We start from the raw sequence: 21,837 nt of genomic DNA, 5'->3' as shown, positions 1-21,837 counted from the left end.
ATGAGTACATCAGGTGTACTCTACCTTGGCATTGTACCACCACTTGAACAAGATTAACATCTCATTTGAAACTTGGTGCCTCTGACAATTCGGTGCAGTTGTCTGTTAGTACAAATTATAGTTTCAGCTAAGGTGTACACTAACTGAGAAGCATGCAGTTAACATATAACATTCTCAGGAGAAAGTGAGGACTGCAGATGCTGGAGATCAGAGCTGAAAATGTGTTGCTGGAAAAGCGCAGCAGGTCAGGCAGCATCCAAGGAGCAGGAGAATCGACGTTTCGGGCATAAGCTCTTCTTCAGGAGCCATCCTGAAGAAGCTTTCCTAAAGAAGGGCTTATGCCCGAAACATCGATTCTCCTGCTCCTTGGATGCTGCCTGACCTGCTGCACTTTTCCAGCAACACATTTTTCAGATATAACATTCTCACTCCAATAATGCTAGCTCAATAATTTCATTGAATCGTAGAATGGTAGCACATCTAAAGAGTTACTCCATTTCGTCATGCAAGTGTTAATTCTTTTCTAGAACTGCCCTCTTTTCCTGTTCAAATGTATATCATGTCCATTTTCAAAATTAGAACTTAATTGACCTCCAATACTTTTTGACAGTGCAGTTCAGACCATACCAACTCACTGTGTGAAAATTTTCACTTCCTCCCTAATCCTTTTTAGCCAATTGTCTTAAATTGATCCTCTCTGGTTTGACTTACCTGCTACTGAATATAACACCATTTCTCCTAATGGCACAAAAAATCCTTCATGTGTAACATTGCTACTAATTCTACCCTAACCTTTTCTGCTTTAAGGAGGACAATTCTTGAGGCAGCAATGGTGGTAATGTCACTGGATCAGTAATGCTGAGGCCCAGATCGAAGGCCTAGGGACAATGGGGTCAGTTCAAAAATCAGGAATTTTTTTTTTAAAAAAGGACCAGAGTTGATGAGCATGAAACTATTGTCATTAAAACCTATCTAGTTCATTCACTCACAGCAAATAAAATTGGCTGTGGTCATCTGGTCTGACCTGTGTGTGATTCCACTCCCAGGAAAATGCAATTGGCTCTTGATGGCCCTATGAAATGGTCAGCTATTCACTCTCATCAACATCAGTTAAGCATGAACGATACATGCTGGCTGATGCTAAGTTATATCCCGTTGAAACACTTAAAAGTCCCAATTTCTCTGGTCCCTCCAGGCAATGGTTGTCCCTCATGCCTGGTACCTTTCTAGTAAAACTCCCTGCATTCTGTCATTGATCAGTCATGTAGCACAATACCCAACGATGCCTCTCCAGGGAGTTAACTGGGTACGATTAGTGAAAAAGTAGATTTTTAAACTCTTGAATCTGGGCTGGGCTCAGAAAACAAAAGTTGGTGTCCATAGGGATGCCATCACGCAAACTTAAAAATCCATGAAATTTAAGGAGTGGAACTTGCATCTGATAGAAAGATTCATCAGCAAGTTAAATAGATTTCAGCCTATTTTGCAACAATTTAGCATGTGTTTGGAATATTCTGTGTGATGACTGAGAGCATGTTTGGAGATGTGCTGTAAAATGATGGAAATCAAGTCAAGACTGTGTGCTGAGCAGGATTGGAAGACTTTGCTCAGTTCACTGGCACTGGAATTGTGCAGAAAAGAGGTGATAGGATAGTAAAGAGAATATTTAACGGAATTGTATTCAAGGATTAAACAACGCTATTTTGGCCTCTGAGCAATTGCCCAAATGGAACTGATGATCATGTGTCATTAATGTTGGAGAACAAAAATGTACTCATTTTTGTTACAGATCCAAACCAGAAATGAGCTGATTGGTCGAGAGATGTCGCTCTTATCCATAGAAACACTCTTTCCTACCCAAAATCCAACTTTGAATGAATTTTCTCAAATTAGGAATCCAAATATTCTCTTACGGATTAAACCATTGATGTAGTTTATGCAAGTGATAAATTCTTAAAGCGAAAAACACTTCTCGTCTGAGTGGTCGACGCAGCTTGGAGTCTCATTCATTTTTTATTATCACCTTTGCTGAAGTATTTGGTGTTTCATGCTGAAACGAAGGGGAGGAGGAAGCAGTCCAAGTCTGCAGGAATAGCTTTGTGGAATCGTATCTGCTTTTCAGCGAAATCACTCAGAAGCAATTTTACAATATCGCGAAAAAACAAAGTTGGGGCACCTTTACAGTATTATTTGATTTTTTCCTGATAGACTCGCCTTCTGCGTACGAAGGAATTATCAAGCATGCTTAACCCTCGGGATTCCCCACCAGTATAGAGGAGAACATTCCGCTCTGCATCATGGAGGTTAGTGTGCTTTTGGTCAGGGAGCACAGTGTACCCAGAACCTGTCAGGTTGTGTGGCCTCCCTGCCCGCAGCTCATCCACACCTCTCCAGTTCGATGTATTGACATCTCCCAAACTGCACTTGTAAATGATTTCACCTCTGATTTGACGGTTGTCTATTCAGACCCCGAATTACCACAGTGTAGCTGGGGGTGGGGGCTTGGGGATGGGGTGGGCGTAGGGGGAGGAATTCTGGAGGAAGATTTGCACAAGAAAGCAGAACAGAGTTGTGTGTGTGTGTGTGTGTGTGTGTTTGAGTCTGTTTTCAATGCAAAGGGAGTTTTGTTTTTGTTTTGCAGACTAAAAGCCTGAAGTTCCCTCTGTCTCGCATGTAGGACAGCGGGTAATAAAGGTCCAAGTCCGCTCTCTGTCCCTTTTGATCCACTGACCCTTTCTCTCTGGCAGATTCGGTGCTTAGGGTCTCATCTGGGCAACGAACTAGTTTTTGTTTCGTAATGTAAGGACAGAACATGTTCGCTCACTTAGAGTCACAATCATAGAGATGTACAGCATGGAAACAGCCCCTTCGGTCCAACCCATCCATGCCAACCAGATATCCCAACACAATCTAGTACCATTTGCCAGCACTTGGCCCATATCCCTCTTAACCCTTCCTGTTCATATGCCCATCCAGATGCCTTTTAAATGTTGCAATTGTACCAGTCTCCACCACTTCCTCTGGCAGTTCATTCCATGCATATACCACCCTCTGTGTGAAAATGTTGCCCCTTAGGTCTCTTTTATACCTTTCCCCTCTCACCCTAAACCTATGCCCTCTAGTTCTGGACTCCCCCGTCCCAGGGAAAAGACTTTGCCTATTTATCCGTTTCCATGCCCCTCATGATTTTCTAAACCTCTGTAAGGTCACCCCAGAGCTCGCTCTGAGCTCGCCCTGCCCAGTTTGGAGCTTTCGTTTGACCCGAGTGGGGAGGCGGAATCTCAGGAGTCCCACACTCTCAATGTCACCCCTAAACCTTTGAAATCCGCCCCCCCCCCCCCCCCCCCCCGTCCATAAGAAACGCACCGCAGTGCACATACTCCGGCCATAGCCAGCTGAGCAGGGAGACAAAATTGGATGGTTTCCCTGCCGACGCTAAGGGACCAGGTTTTGACCAGTGTGGTCAGTCCGATTTCGCCTTGGCCCTCTCTCCCAAAGCCATCACGAAAACCGCAGTATAATCTCCTGGCTGACCTTCGTCCTCATTTAAAAGTGTCTGATTGTGTTTGTGGAGAGCTGTGAGCTGGTGCCCTGTCAGGAGCTGTCAGCCCACTGCAGTGCTCACGACTGACCGGGAGGCCGGCAGGTTCTGACTCCGGTGTGAAACCGGTTCTCTCTCGAGTCTCCCCTTCATGGCAAGGGAGTGCTCCTCTCTCATCGCAATAAGACAGCGGCGTGAGGGGCCAGCCACTCAGAGCTGCGCTCAACCTGTAACTCCGGCACATTGCACCGGCAGCACATGTGGCACGGTGGTAGTGACCCTTCCACAGGGACAGGTGGTTGGGTGCAAGTGCCCTCCGGCAGCCGGAGGTGCGTGAGCAGGTGAGCGGACTGGGGTGGGAGGGGAGAGGTGAGGTCAAACTGGAGCTCTGAGAGACACTCCCCTCCCCACAGCCCGGAACCTGGGAAGTGAGAAACGGGCACATCATTAGAACAGCCTGGGGGTGGGTCTGGTACAGGAGGGCAAGGGTTGAACCGTGCCCAGAGGGGGAGCCCTGTGGTATGATAACCCTGTCATGGAAGTAGAGCGGGGAGATGAGGTGCAGAGGAAAGTCTCCCTCTCTGCCTGAGCGGAACCATCACAGTTTACTGATGCCATGTACCTGCCAGTCCTGAGGTGATTGAGCTCGCCCTGCCGGGGAGGAGCTTCAGGGTCGGGTTAACACCTGGACCTAAACTCGCTTGGAAGGTACTCGGAGGATGATGTCACCCTTTGCTTCTATGTTTCCATCTCCGCCAAAGTCTGAGTTACTTGCACAGAGTCCGGCACCAAATCACCGCAGTGTGTCCGGAAGCCTCGAAGACGGGGGTGCTGCCCAGGCGCGTCTAATTTCGGATGAATTGTCCGAAATACGATATGCAATTATTCCAGCTCTCCTCAGACAAATAAAAACCAGCCTGGGAAAGGGTTGCCACCATATGTGTGACTGCTGACTGCAGTTCACGGCACTTTCAAACGCAGGGACCCATCAATCAATGTTAAAGCGTGGACGGAGTTTGACCCGATAACCGACAGAGTCCGACAATCTCCCAGATACACGTCAAAACTGATCGAGCACTTTGTTGTAACAAAAAAAATGTGAACCACATTTAACGCGCAAACAAACAAGGGCTGGTCTGGGAAAGGGTGTGGGGTGTGTGTGTGTGGAGGAGTGGGATCCGAAACACACTCTCTCTGCCGGCGGTGGGTTTGGGTGCCTGGGGGTCACACCAACTTTCGCTTTCAAAGGCTGCTTCCGTGTACATGCCCCGCTCTCCGTCTCTCCCCCTCCTCCCCCTCCCCCGGTTGCAGCTCAGTTTCAATCCAAGGCGCGATGCTGCTGAGAGACTGCGATCTGGGCTGTTTACACAGTTCATTAAAACCACCGCCTTAAAAAATAACCCTGCCCCGTTTGTATTCCTATAGCGATTGCATAATGTAAAGTTGCAGAAAGGCATGGTCCTGAAGCCTGCCTCAACATTTGCTCCGTGTCTGTTTTGTTACGACACATTACTTTTTCCCCTCTCTTTCTTATATAGTTGTTTGCACTCAAATCGACTTCAGCGCCTGGGACGGAGTTGGTGGGGGGAGGGTGACAGTATTTGCAAGAAACCTTCCCTCCAGGAGTTTCCCTCATACCTTCTACACCAACCTCACTCTCAGCAGAGGCCCTGATTAACTCACGGCGTGTTCTCTGGGGATTGGAACACTTTGGTTCCCTGTGTTTGTGTCTGTGTGTGTGTGCCTCTGTGCCTGTGTCTGTCTGTGGGTGTGTGTGTGTCTGTGTCAGTAGAGTGTGTGTGTCATTGTGTGTGTGTCTAGGTTTGTGTGTGTGTCTCTGGGTGTCTAGGTTTGTGTGTATGTCTCTATGTGTATGTGTATTTCTGTCTGTGTGTGTTTGTGCCTATGTGTATGTCTGTGTCTATCTCTGTGCGTTTGTGTGTGTCTGTGTCTATCTGTGTGTCTGTGTCTATCTGTGTGTCTGTGTGTCTGTCTATCTCTGTGTTTGTGTGTGTCTGTGTCTATCTGTGTCTGTGTGCCTCTGTATGTCTGTGTCTGTCTCTGTGTGTCTGTGTGTGTCTTTCTGTGTGTCTGTGTCTGTTTCTGTGTGTCTGTGTCTATCTGTCTCTGTGTGTCTGTGTCTCTGTGTGTCTGTGTGTGTTTGTGTGTCTCTGTGTGTCTGTGTCTCTGTGTCTGTGTGTGTTTGTGTGTCTCTGTGTGTCTGTGTGTCTCTGTGTGTCTGTGTGTGTGTGTGTGTGTGTTTGGAGTGGGTTGTGGTGATGGCACAGACCTTGTTATGTCTAAGCCCTCCATGACCCCGGAATTCTAGAGAGCAGCGTTTCCCTCCCGGACGCCTATCTCCCTGCAGCCAGCCCCAGCAAAAGCCCTTTCCCAGTTTCCTCCTGTTACTTTTATTTTAGCCCTGAGCTCAAACGAGCATCCCCCCCCCCCCCCCCCCCCCGCCTTTCCCTTTCCAGCTGCACTTTCTCCTGCTCTTAACCCCCAACCCCCAGCAGAGGCAAAAACCCTGCAGTCTGAGGAGAAACTGGAGCTCCCTTTAATGCAAACCGTATGGTTCCCCCTTCCGCACGAACTGCCTTCTATATATTCCAGACGTCTCCAAGAATTCGCATCGTAAAACTCCACCGTGCAAATGTATGAAGGAATAAATATTGGCTCACTTTGAAGCCCTGTGTTTTGTTAAAAAAAACTTTGCCCCAGTCTACAGTACAGAGTTAAACCCATAGAAGGAACCTCCTTACCGTAACAGAAGTGACCATGGCATCCGTATGTTCCCGTAGATACGCGCCGACATGAAGGTGTAAATATTGACGGGATTATATATATATATTCTTCTTTTTAAAAAAAACTTCAATTCTCTGAGCCGGAGCTAAACTGGCGACAGCTCATCTTCTCGATGAGTCTCAGTGACTGGATGAGTGTGAGTGAGTGAATGTGTGTGTGTGTGTGTGTGTGAGAGAGAGAGAGAGAGAGAGTGTGTGTGCAGCTCCCAAGTAGCCAGTCAGATGTCTCTATGCGCTGAGTATTAACACACAAGCTGCCGTGACCTCTCCTCACGTTTAGCAGCGACTCCGACCCCAGTGACAAGCTGCCTCCAAGTGGTACTGTCCTGGGTACTGATCGGCTGCACTGACCCCCTCCGGAGGCGAACAGCCAGCGGCTCTTTCTCCAGCAGCTTGACCCATTCCCGAGCTGCGGTGGGATGGCTGGCTCCGCTGAGGATCAAGCGCCGTGCCTTCTCCCGGAGTTCCGAAGGTGCATCTGGAACCCAGTGCTGGAGAAATGCGGGCTTTTTAAAAAAAAATGGTTTCAGCAACCACACAATGAGAGAAACATGCAGCTGCTCAGCGAACTGCTGTCAACTCGCACATGAATCTCTGCGTCATTAACTTTATACCACAACGCTGAAGGCTATGGGGTTTGAGCCAAATCTTTCACACAAACTATTATCCACTGGCATGCTGCTCGCTCTCGTTCTCAAGATATTCTTCTCTGGCTTTCTTCCTGTATCTGTCTGTCTCCTCCCCTCGGGTTCTTGCTATCTGGCTCTCTCTCTCTCTCTCTGGTCCTCTCCCTATCTGGGAGTGTGTCTTTCTCTCTTTCTCTTTCTTCCTGGCTCCCTCTCTTTCCCAATCTTTGCTTCTGGCTCTCTCCCATCACTGTCATTCTGTTTGCTTTTCTCTCTCTTTGACCTTCTCCCCACCTCTGTCTCTATCTGACCCTCCCCTTACACCTGGCTCTCTTTCTCTCTCTCTTTTCCTTCACTGGCTCTCCCACTATCTATCTCTCTCTATTTTTTTTCTCTCTCTCTTCATCTGTCTCTCATTATCTCTGGATCTCTATTATTTTTTCCCTACCTGTACATCTCTTTCTTTCTCTGGCTGTCCTTATCTCTGTCTCTCCATTTCTGCCAATTTCTCTTTATTTCTCTCTGCCCCTCTTGTCAATCTCCCTATCTGTCTCTGGCTCTATTTCCATCTCTTTCTTGTTGAATCCACCCCCTACCCCCATGCCTCTCTTTCTCCCTGTTTTTTTCCCCCTCTATCTTTGTGTCTCTTTTTCTTTCTCGCTCTGGCTCCCATGCTCTCTTTCTCTCTCTCTCTTTATCTCTCTTTATCTCTCTCTCTCTCTCCATATGTCTCTTTCTTCCTGTCTCCCTTCTGATCTGTTTCTCACTGTCTGAATCTCCCCTTATCTCTCTCTATCCATTTCTCTTTGTTCCTCTGTTTATCTGCCCTCTCCCTGGCTGTCTCCCTATTTCTCTTTCTGTATCTGGTTCTCCTCATCTCTATCTCTGTTTCTTTTTCTCTGTTCTGTTGATCTCCCCAGATTCTCTCTGACTCACTCCAAAGCTGTCTCCCTGCCTTGTCCTCTCTGGTTTTCTTCCTCTCTCTCACTCTCTATCTGGCTTTCTTGCTCCAGATCTCTCCTTGAGTCTCTCTCTTTGACCCTCTCTCCCTCAATATTTGTGTATCTGTCTCCTGCTGTCTGACTCTCTCCTTGTCTCTAGCTTTCTTCCTCTTGCTTTCTCTCTCTCTTTCTCTCTAGCACTCTCATTCTCTCACTCTCCCCCTCCCTTGCTTATTCTCTCAGGGCCTCTCTCTTTCTGAGTCTCTTGGTCCCTCTTTAAATGTCTCACCCTCTCTCTCTGATGAATGATGAAGGACTTCTGCCCGAAATGTTGATTTTCCTGCTCCTCGGATGCTGCCTGACCTGCTGTGCTCTTCCAGCACCACACTCTCAACAAATAAATGTAGGAGCAGCACTAGGCCTTTCAGTCTATTGAAGCAAAAGTGAGGACTGCAGACATTGGAAACCAGAGTCTAGATCAGAGTGGTGCTGGAAAAACACAGCAGGTCAGGCAGCATCCAAGGAGCAGGAAAATCAATGTTTCAGGTAAAAGCCCTTCATCAGGAATAGAGGCAGGAAGCCTCCTGGGTGAAGAGATAAATTGAGGGGGAGGGGAGAAGGTGCTGGGGAAAAAGGCAGCAAAGAGTACAATAGGTGAATGGGGGTGGGGATGGAGGTGATAGGTCAGGGGGAGAGTGGAGTGGATAGGTGGGCAGGGAGATTGGCAGGTAGGACAGGTCATGAGGATTGTGCTGAGCTGGAAGGTTGGAACTGGGGTAAGGTGGGGGGAGGGGAAATGAGGAAACTGGTGAAGTCCACATTGATGCCCTGGGGTTGAAGTGTTCTGAGACAGAAGATGAGGCGTTCTTCCTCCAGGCATCAAGTGGTGACGGAGTGATGGTGAAGGAGGCCCAGGACCTCCATGTCCTTGGCAGAGTGGGAGGGGGAGTTGAAATGTTGGGCCACGGGGTGGTGGGGTTGATTGGTGTGGGTGTCCCAGAGATGTTCCCTAAAGCGCTCTGCGGGGAGGCATCCAGTCTCCCCAATGTAGAGGAGACCGCATTGGGAGCAGCAGGTACAATAAATGACATTGATGGATGTGGAAAGCTCCTGTATCACCATCCAATGAGATCAAAGTTGATTCCCTTAATGATTAGAAACCTGCCTATTTCCGCCTTGAATAGGGTTAACAACTAAGCTTCTACAGCCCAACAGATTTATCACAATGAGAGCAGAAATTCTTCTTCAACTCTATCTTAACTAGGCTACCCTTACCCGGATTATGCAGTCTGGTCCGTGATTCACTCACAGGGGAAACAACATTCCTGCATCTGCCCTGTCAAACCCCAGAGGAATCTTACATTTCAATAAGGTCTTCTGTCATTTTTTCTAAACATGAGTGGATCTGTTGGAGGCCCAACCTATTCAACACGTCCTCGTAATAAACTCTATCCATACTCAGGCTCAACTTAGTTTTTTTCTGCACTGTCTCCAATTCCTGGATGTCCTTAATTGGTCAAGGGGACCAAAACTATTCATAATATTCTCAATGTGGTCCAACTAATGCCCAATCCAGATTTAGCAAGACTTCCCTATTTTTATTGGAAAAGCTCAGCCGGTCTGGCAGCATCTGTGGGGAGAAATCAGGAAGGGTCACTCGACCCAAACCATTAACACTGATTTCTTTCCACAGATGCTATCAGACCTGCTGAGATTTTCCAGCAATTTTGGTTTTTGTTTCTGATTTGCAGCCTCCAAATTTCTTTGGGTTTTTATTCCCTATTTTTATACTCCATTCCCTTTAAAATAAAAGCCAACATTCCACTTACCTTCTCCATCACGTACTGAATTTGTATGATTGCTCTTTGTAACTTATGCATGAGGCTCCGATAACTTCCTGCAATCTTTCTCCATTTAAGTAATATGCAGCACCTCTATTCATCCTGCCAATGTACATTATTTCCACAGCCAAACTCTCTCAGGAGCCTATGTTCACTTGACCAATCTCTTCCTTTTATATGTATTTAAAGAAGCTCTTATTGCCTGATCTGGCATTATTTGTGAGATTACCGTCAGAGTTTATTTTCTCCCTGTATATATTTTTTTGGTCATCTTTTGGTTTTTAAAATATTCTCAATTCCCAATTCCCAAAATTCCCACAGCCACTAAACTTTGCCTTATTGTTTTTGTCTTTCAACTAAATGCTATCTTTATCTTCCTTGGTAAACCATGATTGGTTTACCACTGTTCAAGAATCCTACTTCCTTGCTGGAATAATATTTTTTAGGGAGAAATGAATTATTTTCTTAAATGCCTGCCATTGTTCCTCATCAATCTTTTTTGCTAAACTCATTTCCCAGTTCACACAAGCCAACTCTGCCCTCATTACTTTGTAATTACCCTTACTTAGGTTTAGCAGAATTGTTTTCAAGTCAACTTTCTTGCTCTGAAACTCAATGCTAAAAGCGACACAAAAAACCCCAGAAATTACTGTTGAAACACAGCAGGACTGGCAGAACTTCATAGAATATCTGTAGTGCAGAAAGAGGCCATTTGGCCCATTCAGACTAAACTAACCTTCCAAAGAGCATCCCACCTTGGTCTAATCTCCCCACCCCATCCCTGCAACCCAAATTTCTCATGGCTAACCCACCTGACCCACACATTCCTCGACACTACAGGCATAGAGCTCTTAAGGATAGTGGAATCAAGGGTTATGGGGATAAGGCAGGAACAAGATACTGATTGAGGATGATCAGCCATGGTCATAATGAATGGTGGTGCAGGCTCGAAGGGCAGAATGGCCTCCTCCTGCACCTATTGTCTAATTCAACATGTCCATCCACCTAACCTGCATGTCTTTGGGCTGTGGGAGGAAACCAGACCATGCAGAGGAAACCCATGCAGACACGTGGAGCATGTGCAAACACCAAACAGACAGTTGCCCGAAGGTGGAATTGAACCCAGATCCCTAGCACTGTGAGGCAATGGTGCTAACCACTGAACTAGCATTCTACTATGTTATGGCCACTATTTTGTAGGAAATCATTTACTCTGAAATCATTTATTGAACATGGCTCATTACAGATTACAGAGGAAGTGAGGACTGTAGATGCTAGAGATCAGAGTCGAGAGTGTGGTGCTGGAAAAGCACAGCAGGTCAGGCTGTGTCTGAGGAGCAGGAGAATCGCGGTTCAGGCTTAAGCCTGATTCCACCACCATGCTCTTGACTCATTACACATTACCAGCTATAAAGTAAGCTGATCACTGATTGGGTCCACAACATTTTGTTTTAGGAAACTGTCTTAAATACAGAGTGCAAATTCTTCCTCAACGCCATGTTGCTATCTCTAATAAGTTGTTTTTCCCAAGCCACATGAAAATTGCTTACACCCGTGATCAATGACTGGTCCCAGTATGGTTTAAGTGAAGCCTATCAAACAGGAATACCTTCCTTCCATTCCAGTATTAGTGCCAATGCCCGGTAACTGAAATCTGTTCCTCTCATGAAATTGGATCCAAAATTAGCTCATTGGTAAAAGGTAGAGGGTAGTGGTAGAAGGCTGTTTGTGTGACTGGAGTCCAGTATCCAATGAATTATCACAGGGATCAGTCCCTTATTGTGCATAATATATACAAATGGTATAGATAAAAATGGTGGGTGGAGTGTTGGTATTGGTGGTGTTATGACACGGCAGTGAACCCCTCTGTTAATTAAATCAAACACCCAGAAAAGCTCACCTCGCATCGCAATCTCTTACAATATGAGTGACAGAGAACTCCCAAATTCCATTATTTAAAGAAAATACTATCAATTTATTCTTTAACTCTAAAAGTGAACATGAAACAAAAACTATTCACAACCCCAAGCCCCCTTTCTCTTATCTGCTTATTATCTGCCTCTAACTCTATAACAATATACTGTTCCATTAAACACTTATTAAATTTACATCAATTAATTCTGAAACCATACAGCAGCTCTCATCATCAGTGTTTGTCTCTTCCGGCTGAAGATCTCCATGGGTTGTCTTCTTGCTTTTTACTGAGAATATGTCCGCATGAAAAGGTATCTTTGATAGAGAGTGTTTCAGTGATAGTTACTCTCTCGTTGGCAGTTATTCTGTCTGACTTTCAAACTGCCTGCCTTTTTTATCCCCCCTTAACATCAGATTGTCTCATTGGTTCGATGTTGGCAAAAACGATAAATTCAAACTCAATTGGGTTTTAGTATCCTGGAGTATAATTTAAACTGATTGGTTAAATTTGAATTGTTGTCACAACAGAAACCAACTCAGGTATCTATTTCACAGCCAAACGTTACATATTTTCAATTTTCCAGTACACTCTGAGACTGCTAGTTAGTTATATGACAGGTACTTGTAAGATCTCCATTCAGAACAGCATTCTTAAAGGTACAGTCCATGCCTTCAATTTCATAACAGTGGTGATAAATACATTTGGAAATGGCACAAATGTTATCTGGATGGTTAATAGTGAGGAAGAATGTCTTAGATGACAAGAAGATACCGATGGGTTGGTCAGATGGACAAATCAATAGTAGAGGGAAGTTAACTGATAAATTTGAGGGTGATACACTTTGAAAGTAGTAACAAGACAAAGGAGTACTCAATGAATGAAAGGCACTAGGAAGGTCTGAGGAACAGAAGGCTCTTGGGGAGCTTGTCCACAGATCCCCAAAGATAAAAGGACAGTTTAATTGTGAAGTTATGAAGGCATACAGGACAATTGCCTTTTCAGCCATGACACTGATTATAAGGGCAGGGAAATTATATTGGAGTTGTACAAAATCTTGGTTAGGCCACAATTAGAGTATTGTATTCAGTTCTGGTCATTACACAGTGGGATGGATGCAATTGCTTTGGATCATTCAAATTGGTCTGTGATCAGGGACAGGGGAGTGTAACTGGTGGTGAGGGACTGTGGTATGGTGGGAGAGCAGGTGTTATTGTCTTTGAGGAGTCTTGGCCCCTGCAATTGTCCAACAGTTACAAGGTGTTTACAAGCTGTAATAATGAAAGTGCGGACTGCAGTGAGTTTGAATAAACTGACTATGGTACCATTGTAAGGAGAGCTACTCAAATAGAGGATGGAAATTGGAAGTAGTAGGGATGGCATAACTATTGGGTTAGATACTGTTCTCTGCATCTTTGAGGATGTGTCTTGAAAACTATGCCAGTGAAAGAGCTGAAGAGGAATTTGCAAAGGAAGGGCAGGATCCAGTTGTCAGGTACAGAGGCATTAATGGCATGAACAGGGCTAGAAAGGAGGTTCTGCTGAAAGATTTGCAACAGTTACAAACAAAATTGAAAAGCAGAACCAAGATAATAATGTTAATATTACCAAATGAAAATGGGAAACATATCTCAGAGTAAATAAGTCAAGGAATTCAATTCATGGCTCAAGTATGGGTGCCCTGTCCATGCCTTTATAGTCTGATACACCTTAATCAGGTCCCCCCTCAGCTTTCTCTGCTCTCAAGAAGGCAAACTGAACCCATCCTGCCTCTCTTCACAATTAAAATATTCCATCCAAGCAGCATTGCAGATATGCTTGCCGGGTCTTTCACTCAGACAAAGTCTCCACTCACACCAACTGATCTTCTGACTGACACCAGAAACAGCTTCACTTGATGGAGATAGACAGGCAGGAGGCTGGAAGAACACAGCAAGCCAGGTAGCATCGGGAGGTGAAGAAGTTGATGCTTCAGATGTAACCCTTCTTCAAGACAGGGGCTGGATGGAAGGGGAGCTGCAGATAAAGGGGATGGCAGGGGCAGGTTGGTGAAGTGGGAATTGGTGAAGGCAGGTGGAGAGTATGACCTGGTTGGTCAATGGGAGGAATGAATCTAGTAGGTGGCTGGGAGGGGTGGAAGGGAGGGGGAGGGGCTGGGAAGGGAGTCAGGGAATGGGAAGGGCGGTTATTTGAGATTGGAGAACTAAATGTTGAGACCTCTGGGCTGTAGGCTGCCCAGGCAGAAGATGAGGTGTTGCTCCTTCAATTTGCGATTTGGTTCGTTGTGGTATTGGAGGAGGAAAAGATGCAAATCCTGCTGGCACATCATCCCCCTCACCTCCATCCAGGCCCCAAACAGTCCTTCCAGGTGAGACAGAGGTTCACCTGCTTCTCCTCCAACCTAGTTTACTGCAGTAGGTGCTCCTGATGTGATCTTCTCTACGTTGGAGAGACCAAACGTAAACTTGGGGAACGGTTTGCCGAGCATCGCAGCTGGGCCCACCGGGGCTGACTGGACCTCCCAGTCACTGCCCCTTTTAATTCCCCTTCCCATTCCCTTTCCGACATGACGATCCTCGGCCTCCTCCATTGCCACAACAAGCCAAACCACAAGTTGGAGGAACAACATCTCATCCTCCGCCTGGGCAACCTACAGCCCGGAAGACTCAACACTGAGTTCACCCATTTCCTAATAATCTCCCACCCCATCCCCTGACCTCCTTCCCAGCCCCTCCATCTCCCTACCACGAACCAGATTAATTCCTCCCATTGACCAACCAGGTCGTGCCTTCTACCTGTCTTCACTTATCCCCACTTCACTACTCTGCCCCCACCACCTCCTTGATTTGCAGCTCCCCCTATACCCACCTTCATTTCTGAAGAAGGTTACACCCGAAGCATTGACTTCTCCGCCTCCTGATACTACCTGGCTTGTTGTGTTCTCCCAGACTCCTGTCTGTCTACTTTAGGTTCCAGCAGCTGCAATTTTTTTTTCTCTCTTACATGATGGAGGAGCAGTGCTCTGAAAGCTTGTGATTTCAAATAAACCCGATTGACTATGACCTGGCATTGTGTGACTTCTGACTTTGTCTACCCCAGTCCAACACGGGCGCCTCTACACCAGAAATGGTAACAGAAAAGGTTTGCATCTTCACCCGATTCACTTTAACCAGAAATTCCAGTCTCTTGTAAGCCAGCTTGCATCAGGGTATTAATGTAATGTATCTTTAAAACACCACCGTGACATTTGTGCAACACAAATTTGAGCATTCACCGTCTTATGACAATCCTGTTGATAATTTGCATCTTGATTTCCATTAAATTCTGAAGTACCAGCTTGCATATAGCAAACAGTTTAAGATCCTTTGACCTTTGCAACAGCTGTGCAACTCCATTTGGGCAAAATCAAAATTTGGAGGCAACAGGTGAGATTATCAATAAACCAAAGGACCAATCAGTGTATTGTATCAAGAGGTCCACTTTATGTGGATTCTCACCTGTCCAGCATAATAGATGTTTCCATTTTCTGCCCAAGTTCCAGTTTTCAGCAGGAGCCTCTTAGAGAAATTTACTGAACATCTGTCCAGATACAGATGACCTTAAACACTTCAACTTCCAAACAGGAATTGCAGTTATAATCCCTGTTACATTGATTTCAATCATCTTCAGACATCCATTCCTGAACAAAGGAAAAAATAACGTGGAACACCAAAAGCAGGTTATTATATCATATTCATGTGAATCGTTCTTTGAAGCCAACACTCTGCAGATGACACCAAAAATGGTGGTATAATGAGCAGTGAAGCAGGTTATCTAAGAGTACAATGGGGTCTTGTTCAACTGGGCTGGTGGGCCAAGGAGTAGAGTTTGATTCATATAAGCAAGTGGTGTTGCATTTTGGTAAACCAAACCAGGGCAGGACCTACATAGTTTGTAGTAGGGTCCCGGGGAGTGTTGAACAGAGCAACCTAGGGGTGCAGATACGTAGTTCCTTGAAAGTGGTGTCATAAATAGACAGGGTGGGAAAGAAGGTGTTTGGCATGTTTGCCTTCGTCAGTCAGAGCATTAAGTACAGAAGTTGGAATGTCGTGTTACAGCTGTACAAGATATTGGTTAGGCCATATTTGGAATACTGAGTTCAATTCCAGTCCTTCCTTGCTATAGGAAGGATGTTGTTCAACTTGGAAAGGATGCAAAAAAGATTTGCAGCAATGTTACTGAGACTGGAAGGTTTGAGTTATCAGCAAAGGCTGGGATTTTCTTCCCGGAAGTGTAGGAGGCTGAGGGGTGACCTTAGAGAAATTTATGAAACCACGAGTGGCATAGATAGTGTGAGTAGTCAAGGTCTTTTCCCCAAGGTAGAAGAGTGCAAAACAGGAGGGCATAGGTTTAACACACGAGGAGAAAGATTTAAAAGGGACCTGAGGGGCAATGTTTTCATACAGAGGGAGGTGCATGCATAAAGCAAGCTGCCAGAGGAAGTGGTAGAAGTGGATCCAATTATCACATTTAAAAGACATTTGGACAGGTACATGGATAGGGAAGGTCTAGACGGACATAAGCTATATGCAGGCAAGTGGAACTAGATCGGTTTAGGAAATGTGGCCAGCATGGACAAGTTGGGCTAAAGGGTCTGTTTCTGTGCTGTATGACTCAATGAGTCGAAGGGAGTTTCTTATGATCTCTTGTGACTATAAAGATGACAACCTCAACTGATGGCCCCCTGCTAACAGCAAGCCACACCTTCCTGTGGATTAGACACATTTTGTGCTTAAAATCTACCGTGGTGGATGAGTGAACGCTCTCTTGTGTACCAATCTGCATTCAAATGTTAGCATGCCTTAAAGTTTACTGTTGAAGGACTATCCCCTATTTACTTCTATGCTGCATCTTCTCTATCTCCAAACCACTTAAAAAAGAAGCAAGTATATAAAAGGACTCTCACCTACTTTGATTTTTAGAATTCAATCACAATGAAGAGGTACCAAAAGTATCAAATCTCAACCACGCTGCCAAGCTGAGGTTTGTAAAACTGACTGTTCACCCCCCGATATCAATGTTCCCAATAACCTCCACTATAACGGTTGCAACATCCAAACACCATCTCTTCGTGAACATTACAAAGGTTAGTCAGTATATTTTTAAACTTTTATTTTTTTGAACTCACCTCTTACTGGTATTTCTAATCTGTGTGTCTGTATTGAGTCTCTACTTATTCTCACCCTTAATAATGAATGAATAATTATTAATTCAAGAAAGTCTTGTTAAATTGGCTCTTTTCAAAACAGAAGTTCATTTGGGCCTGGGACAAAGGTATTCCCCAAGGGATTTCTGCAATGATCCTTGTAGATGGTGCACATTGCTGCGCTTTGCATTGATGGTGGAGCAAGTGAATGTTCTTGGATATGGTACCAGTCAAGTGGGCTGCTTTGTTTTGGATGGTGTGCCTATATGTTGCCAGAGCTCCACTCCTCCAGGCAAGTGGGGAGTATTCTGTCATATCCCTGGCTTGTGACTTATAGATAATGAACAGGCTTTGGGGAGTCAAGGGATGAGTTACTCACTGCAAGCTTCCTAACCTCTGATCTGCCCCTATCACCAGAGTATTTAAATGGTTAGTCTATTTCAAAGACCAGTGCTAGTCTCCACCATATTAAAATTGTCTCGGTCTTTCAAATTCTATCTGCCTGTGGTGGGTCTCAATCCTCGAAGCCTTGTCTGCAGAACATGACCTGGGTCTCTGAGATACTCGTCCAGAAGTGATACCAATACCCCATCATCTACTCTTTAACTGAGACATTTGGATAAAGTGGCATATCCTGCTATCAGATTATAGTTAGTTCTTCTAGAATGTGATGGTTACATTCTTGTGCAACCCCACATTGTAGAAAAATCACGCTTTAGAAACAGCGCTTAAAGTGTTGGCAATGTAATCGTGTTACAGCCAACACAGGTTTTAGAAGCAGTGTCCTGAATTTGTCAATTGCGTTACAGCAGATTCACGCTAAGAAACACGCATTATAGCAGAAGACCTGTAATCGATAATGCTGAAAAATAGGACTTAGAGTCATAGAGTCATAGAGATGTACAGCATGGAAACAAACCCTTCGGTCCAACCTGCCCATGCCGACCAGACATCCCAACCCAATCTAGTCCCACCTGCCAGCACCCGGCCCATATCCCTACAAACCCTTCCTATTCATATACCCATCCAAATGCTACTTATATGTTGCAATTGTACCAGCCTCCACTCAATCCTCTGGCAGCTCATTCCATACATGTATCACGCTCTGTGTGAAAAATTGCCCCTAAGGTCTCTTTTATATCTTCCCCCTCTCACCCTAAACCTATGCCCTCTAGTTCTGGACTCCCTGAACCCAAGGAAGAGACTTTGACTATTTATCCTATCCATGCCTCTCATAATTTTGTAAACCTCTATAAGATCGCTCCTCAGCCTCCGATGCTCCAGGGAAAACAGCCCCAGCCTGTTCGGCCTCTCCCTATAGCTCAGATCCTCCAACCCTGGCACCATCCTTGTAAATCTTTTCTGAACTCTTTCAAGTTTCACAACATCTTTCTGATAGGAAGGAGACCAGAATTGCAATATTCCAACAGTGGCCTAACCAATGTCCTGTATGGCCGCAACATGATCTCCCAACCCCTGTACTCAATACTCTGACCAATAAAGGAAAGCATACCAAATGCCTTCTTTACGATCCTAGCTACCTGCAACTCCACTTTCAAGGAGTTATGAACATGCGCTCCAAGGTCTCTTTGTTTAGCAACACTCTCTAGGACCTTACCATTAAGTGTATAAGTCCAGCTAAGTTTTGCTTTCCCAAAATGCAGCACCTTGCATTTATTTGAATTAAACTCCATCTGCCACTTCTCAGCCCATTGGCCCATCTGGTCAAGATCCCATTGTAATCTGAGGTAACCCTCTTTGCTGTTCACTACACCTCCCGTTTTGGTGTCATCTGCAAACTTACTAACTGTACCTCTTATGCTCACATCCAAATCATTTATGTAAATGACAAAAAGTAGAGGGCCCAGCACCGATCCTTGTGGCACTCCAATGGTCACAGGCCTCCAGTATGAGAAACAACCCTCCACCACCACCCTCTCTCTTCTACTTTTGAGCCAGTTCTGTATCCAAATGGCGAGTTCTCCCTGTATTCAATGAGATCTAACCTTGCTAATCAGTTTCCCATGGGGAACCTTGTCAAACACCTTACTGAAGTCCATTAAGATCACATCTACTGCTCTGTCCTCATCAATCCTCTTTGTTACTTCTTCAAAAAACTCAATCAAGTTTGTGAGACATGATTTCCCACACACAAAGCCATGTTGACTATCCTGAATCAGTCCTTGCCTTTCCAAATACATGTAAATCCTGTCCCTCAGGATTCCCTCCAACAACTTGCCCACCACCGAGGTCAGGCTCACCGGTCTATAGTTCCCTGGCTTGTCTTTACCGCCCTTCTTAAACAGTGGCACCACTTTTGCCAACCTCCAGTCTTCTGGCACCTCACCTGTGACTATCGATGATACAAATATCTCAGCAAGAGGCCCAGCAATCACTTCTCTAGCTTCCCACAGAGTTCTCGGGTACACCTGATCAGGTCCTGGGAGTTTATCAACTTTTAGCTGTTTCAAGACATCCAGCACTTCCTCCTCTGTAATCTGGACTTTGTTGATTATAGGATTCTAATGATTATACCAACAGGAAGTGCATAAACTATTTTTTCCACCTATAATGATGATATCTTGCAGGTCTAATTAACTGAAACTGTGCTACTTATGTATTGCTCTTTCAAGGTATTATGTATAACCTATTGGCTACTGGTATATATTGGTCAAAGAACAGAAGCATAACCAACTTCAAGGAGTAAGTAAAGCACAGAAAGTTTTACTTATGGTATGATATCAGTAAAGACCAGTAACCTTTTGAAAAAAACAACACATTCAAAATCTCAGTTATTTGTTTAAAAGGTGAAACAACAAGATTCCACCATTTAAGACAGAACATTTTCACCTCTCAAGAGCCAGCAAAGTAAAACATAGATTATATCTATTCTATACTCTAACATCCAGAATTAACATAAGTTTAATGCAAGGCAACAGGCACATTGTGGAGAGGCACAAACTGTAACTTGCATTCTTGGATCAGCAGTCCACTCAGTGAGTCCTTTAAATTCTGTCTTCCTTATGAGGATGTTCAGATCTTCTCCTTCGAGGAGCTAATCTGATCCTCAGCTGATGGCAGTAATGTTTTCTGAAATACCTTAACTCAATTTGGATAGGGTAGACCCAAAAAATACAACTTGGCTGTAACAGAAGAAACTGCAACGACTTAATTTCAGCTTCTGGATTTGGACAATCTTCTTCAGTTTTCTTCATCTTTCTTGTACTGCATTAATGGACTCAACAATTGCTATTGTTTAACGTGGACTGATTTGTGTCCTTTTATACGTTTCAACAAAGTTTCGGTATCAATTTCCTACCCTCAGTTTCTGTTTGCCTTTTTTTCAGGACATGGAACTTCAGTTTCATTTCTGGGTTTACCTTTTCTGTTTCCCTTCAGCTTAAGTTCTAAATTCAGTGTTTGTTTTTGAGGTAGGGTCTGCCTTGTTCCACTTCCTTCCTAAAAGAATGCTTTTTAGAGGCATTCTGGGCTATTACGTCAGTGAAGAGTTTTTTCTCCAAGATATAGAATTACTTTAGTAAACCAACCTGTCACTTCATGGAATTCATTTATTGTAGTTTGTTTCCTGCATAAATGGGATTGTTAAGCTGTCACAAAAAACCTGTGGTCTTTTCTCCTCCTATTGCATACCTTTTCATTTTCGCAAACATTTTCAAGAAGTGGATTGGTAGACACAAACATTTTAATCTGCCACGGTTGTCACACACAAGACCTATCATTCCCTAGTCTTTGCACATTATTGATGGCTTTATCAGCTGTTGAGTCTTGCTTAACCCTTCACCCATTGCAATTGATTTTATGACAAGATTTCTGAAGTACATTGGGAATGCTTTGTTTGTTTATATAGCACCTAATTTTTCCAATCTTAAGAAGGATGTCACAAATTGGCAGCAAACCTTATTAAATCATTGCTCTCACCAAGTCTGGTAATTAATGGAGTTGGAGATGGGAGCGCCAATGATTGTTTCGATATGTCATTATTTGATTAGATTCTCTACAGTGTGGAAACAGGCCCTTCGGCCCCACAAGTCCACACCGACCCTCCAAAGAGCAATGCACCCAGACCCATTTCCCACTGACTAATGCACTTAACACAGGCAATTTAGCATGGCCAATTAATCTGACCTGCACATCTTTGGACTGTGGGAGAAAACTGGAGCACACAAAGGAAACCCACGCAAACACGGGGAGAATGTGCAAACTCCACACAGACAGTCGCCCGAGGCTGGAATCGAACCTGGGTCCCTGGTGCTGTGAGGCAGTAGTGCTAACCCTAATTTCAGGCCTGTCAAGTCTGAGAACAGAGGTGGATGGAACAAAAAATGTAACAGGTCAACCAATGTGCCAGATTCCCGACCCCATTTCTCTAGTGGGTCATTTGAGCCAATATGGGTTCAGGTTACAAGAAGGCTTCTTGCCTCCTACACGCAGGAAGGCAATTAGATTCATTAGAAGCCATGCAAAGCAAAGATAGGTTAACTGGGATTTTCCAAATTTCCCTCCTGGAAATCAGCACCCAGGTTGAGGTACTACCATTCCAGACATGGCCTGCAGGCCCCCTCCACTTTCCTGGTTGCATTTGCAGCTAACAACTGCCTTACAGAGGTGCTCTCACTCCCCATATTGGTGGCCTGGTTGTTATGTGTACCTTTTAATTAAAGGATTTCAGAAGTAGTTGAAAGTTGTTCTTCTTGTGGAAAGGACAACTTAGCTACTGTGTCCTTCTTAGCTACTTTTATTACAGCCAGGAGATCTCTGAAGCTGTTTCTGGTTCTCCAATTTTGAAACACTACCCTCAATTGGACAGAGAACTTAATTGGAACAAATTGTGTAAGCCTATGTATGCATCATACTATCCTTTCTCTTTTTGTATAAAAATGTCAGAATCAGTGCGGTCTGTAACAGAACCTTCCAGAACTAAGGCTTTCGAATGTCACACTGTGATCACATCACAATTGGACATGCT

General features: G+C 44.7%; 1 protein-coding gene across 2 annotated transcripts in view; it reads right to left on the bottom strand.

Annotated features, from left to right (window-relative positions):
• ntf3 (neurotrophin 3) overlaps positions 1-7,151 on the bottom strand; it is a 35,844-nt gene extending 28,693 nt beyond the window's left edge. The window contains exon 1 of one of the 2 annotated variants that reach the window (XM_072562144.1): positions 6,304-7,151. In XM_072562144.1, coding sequence (XP_072418245.1) covers positions 6,304-6,321 — 18 coding nt within the window. In that variant the 5' untranslated portion in view covers positions 6,322-7,151. Of the gene's footprint in view, positions 1-4,163; positions 4,415-6,303 lie in introns of those variants that run through there. The other variant, XM_072562145.1, reaches the window with a different exon arrangement.
• Between the last annotated feature and the right edge of the window lie 14,686 nt (positions 7,152-21,837).

Source organism: Chiloscyllium punctatum, chromosome 44 (genome assembly GCF_047496795.1).
Source record: "Chiloscyllium punctatum isolate Juve2018m chromosome 44, sChiPun1.3, whole genome shotgun sequence".
NCBI classification, from domain to species: Eukaryota; Metazoa; Chordata; class Chondrichthyes; order Orectolobiformes; family Hemiscylliidae; genus Chiloscyllium; species Chiloscyllium punctatum.
The sequence above is the reverse complement of the archived record's forward strand: the minus strand, read 5'-3'. Positions and strand labels throughout refer to the sequence as shown.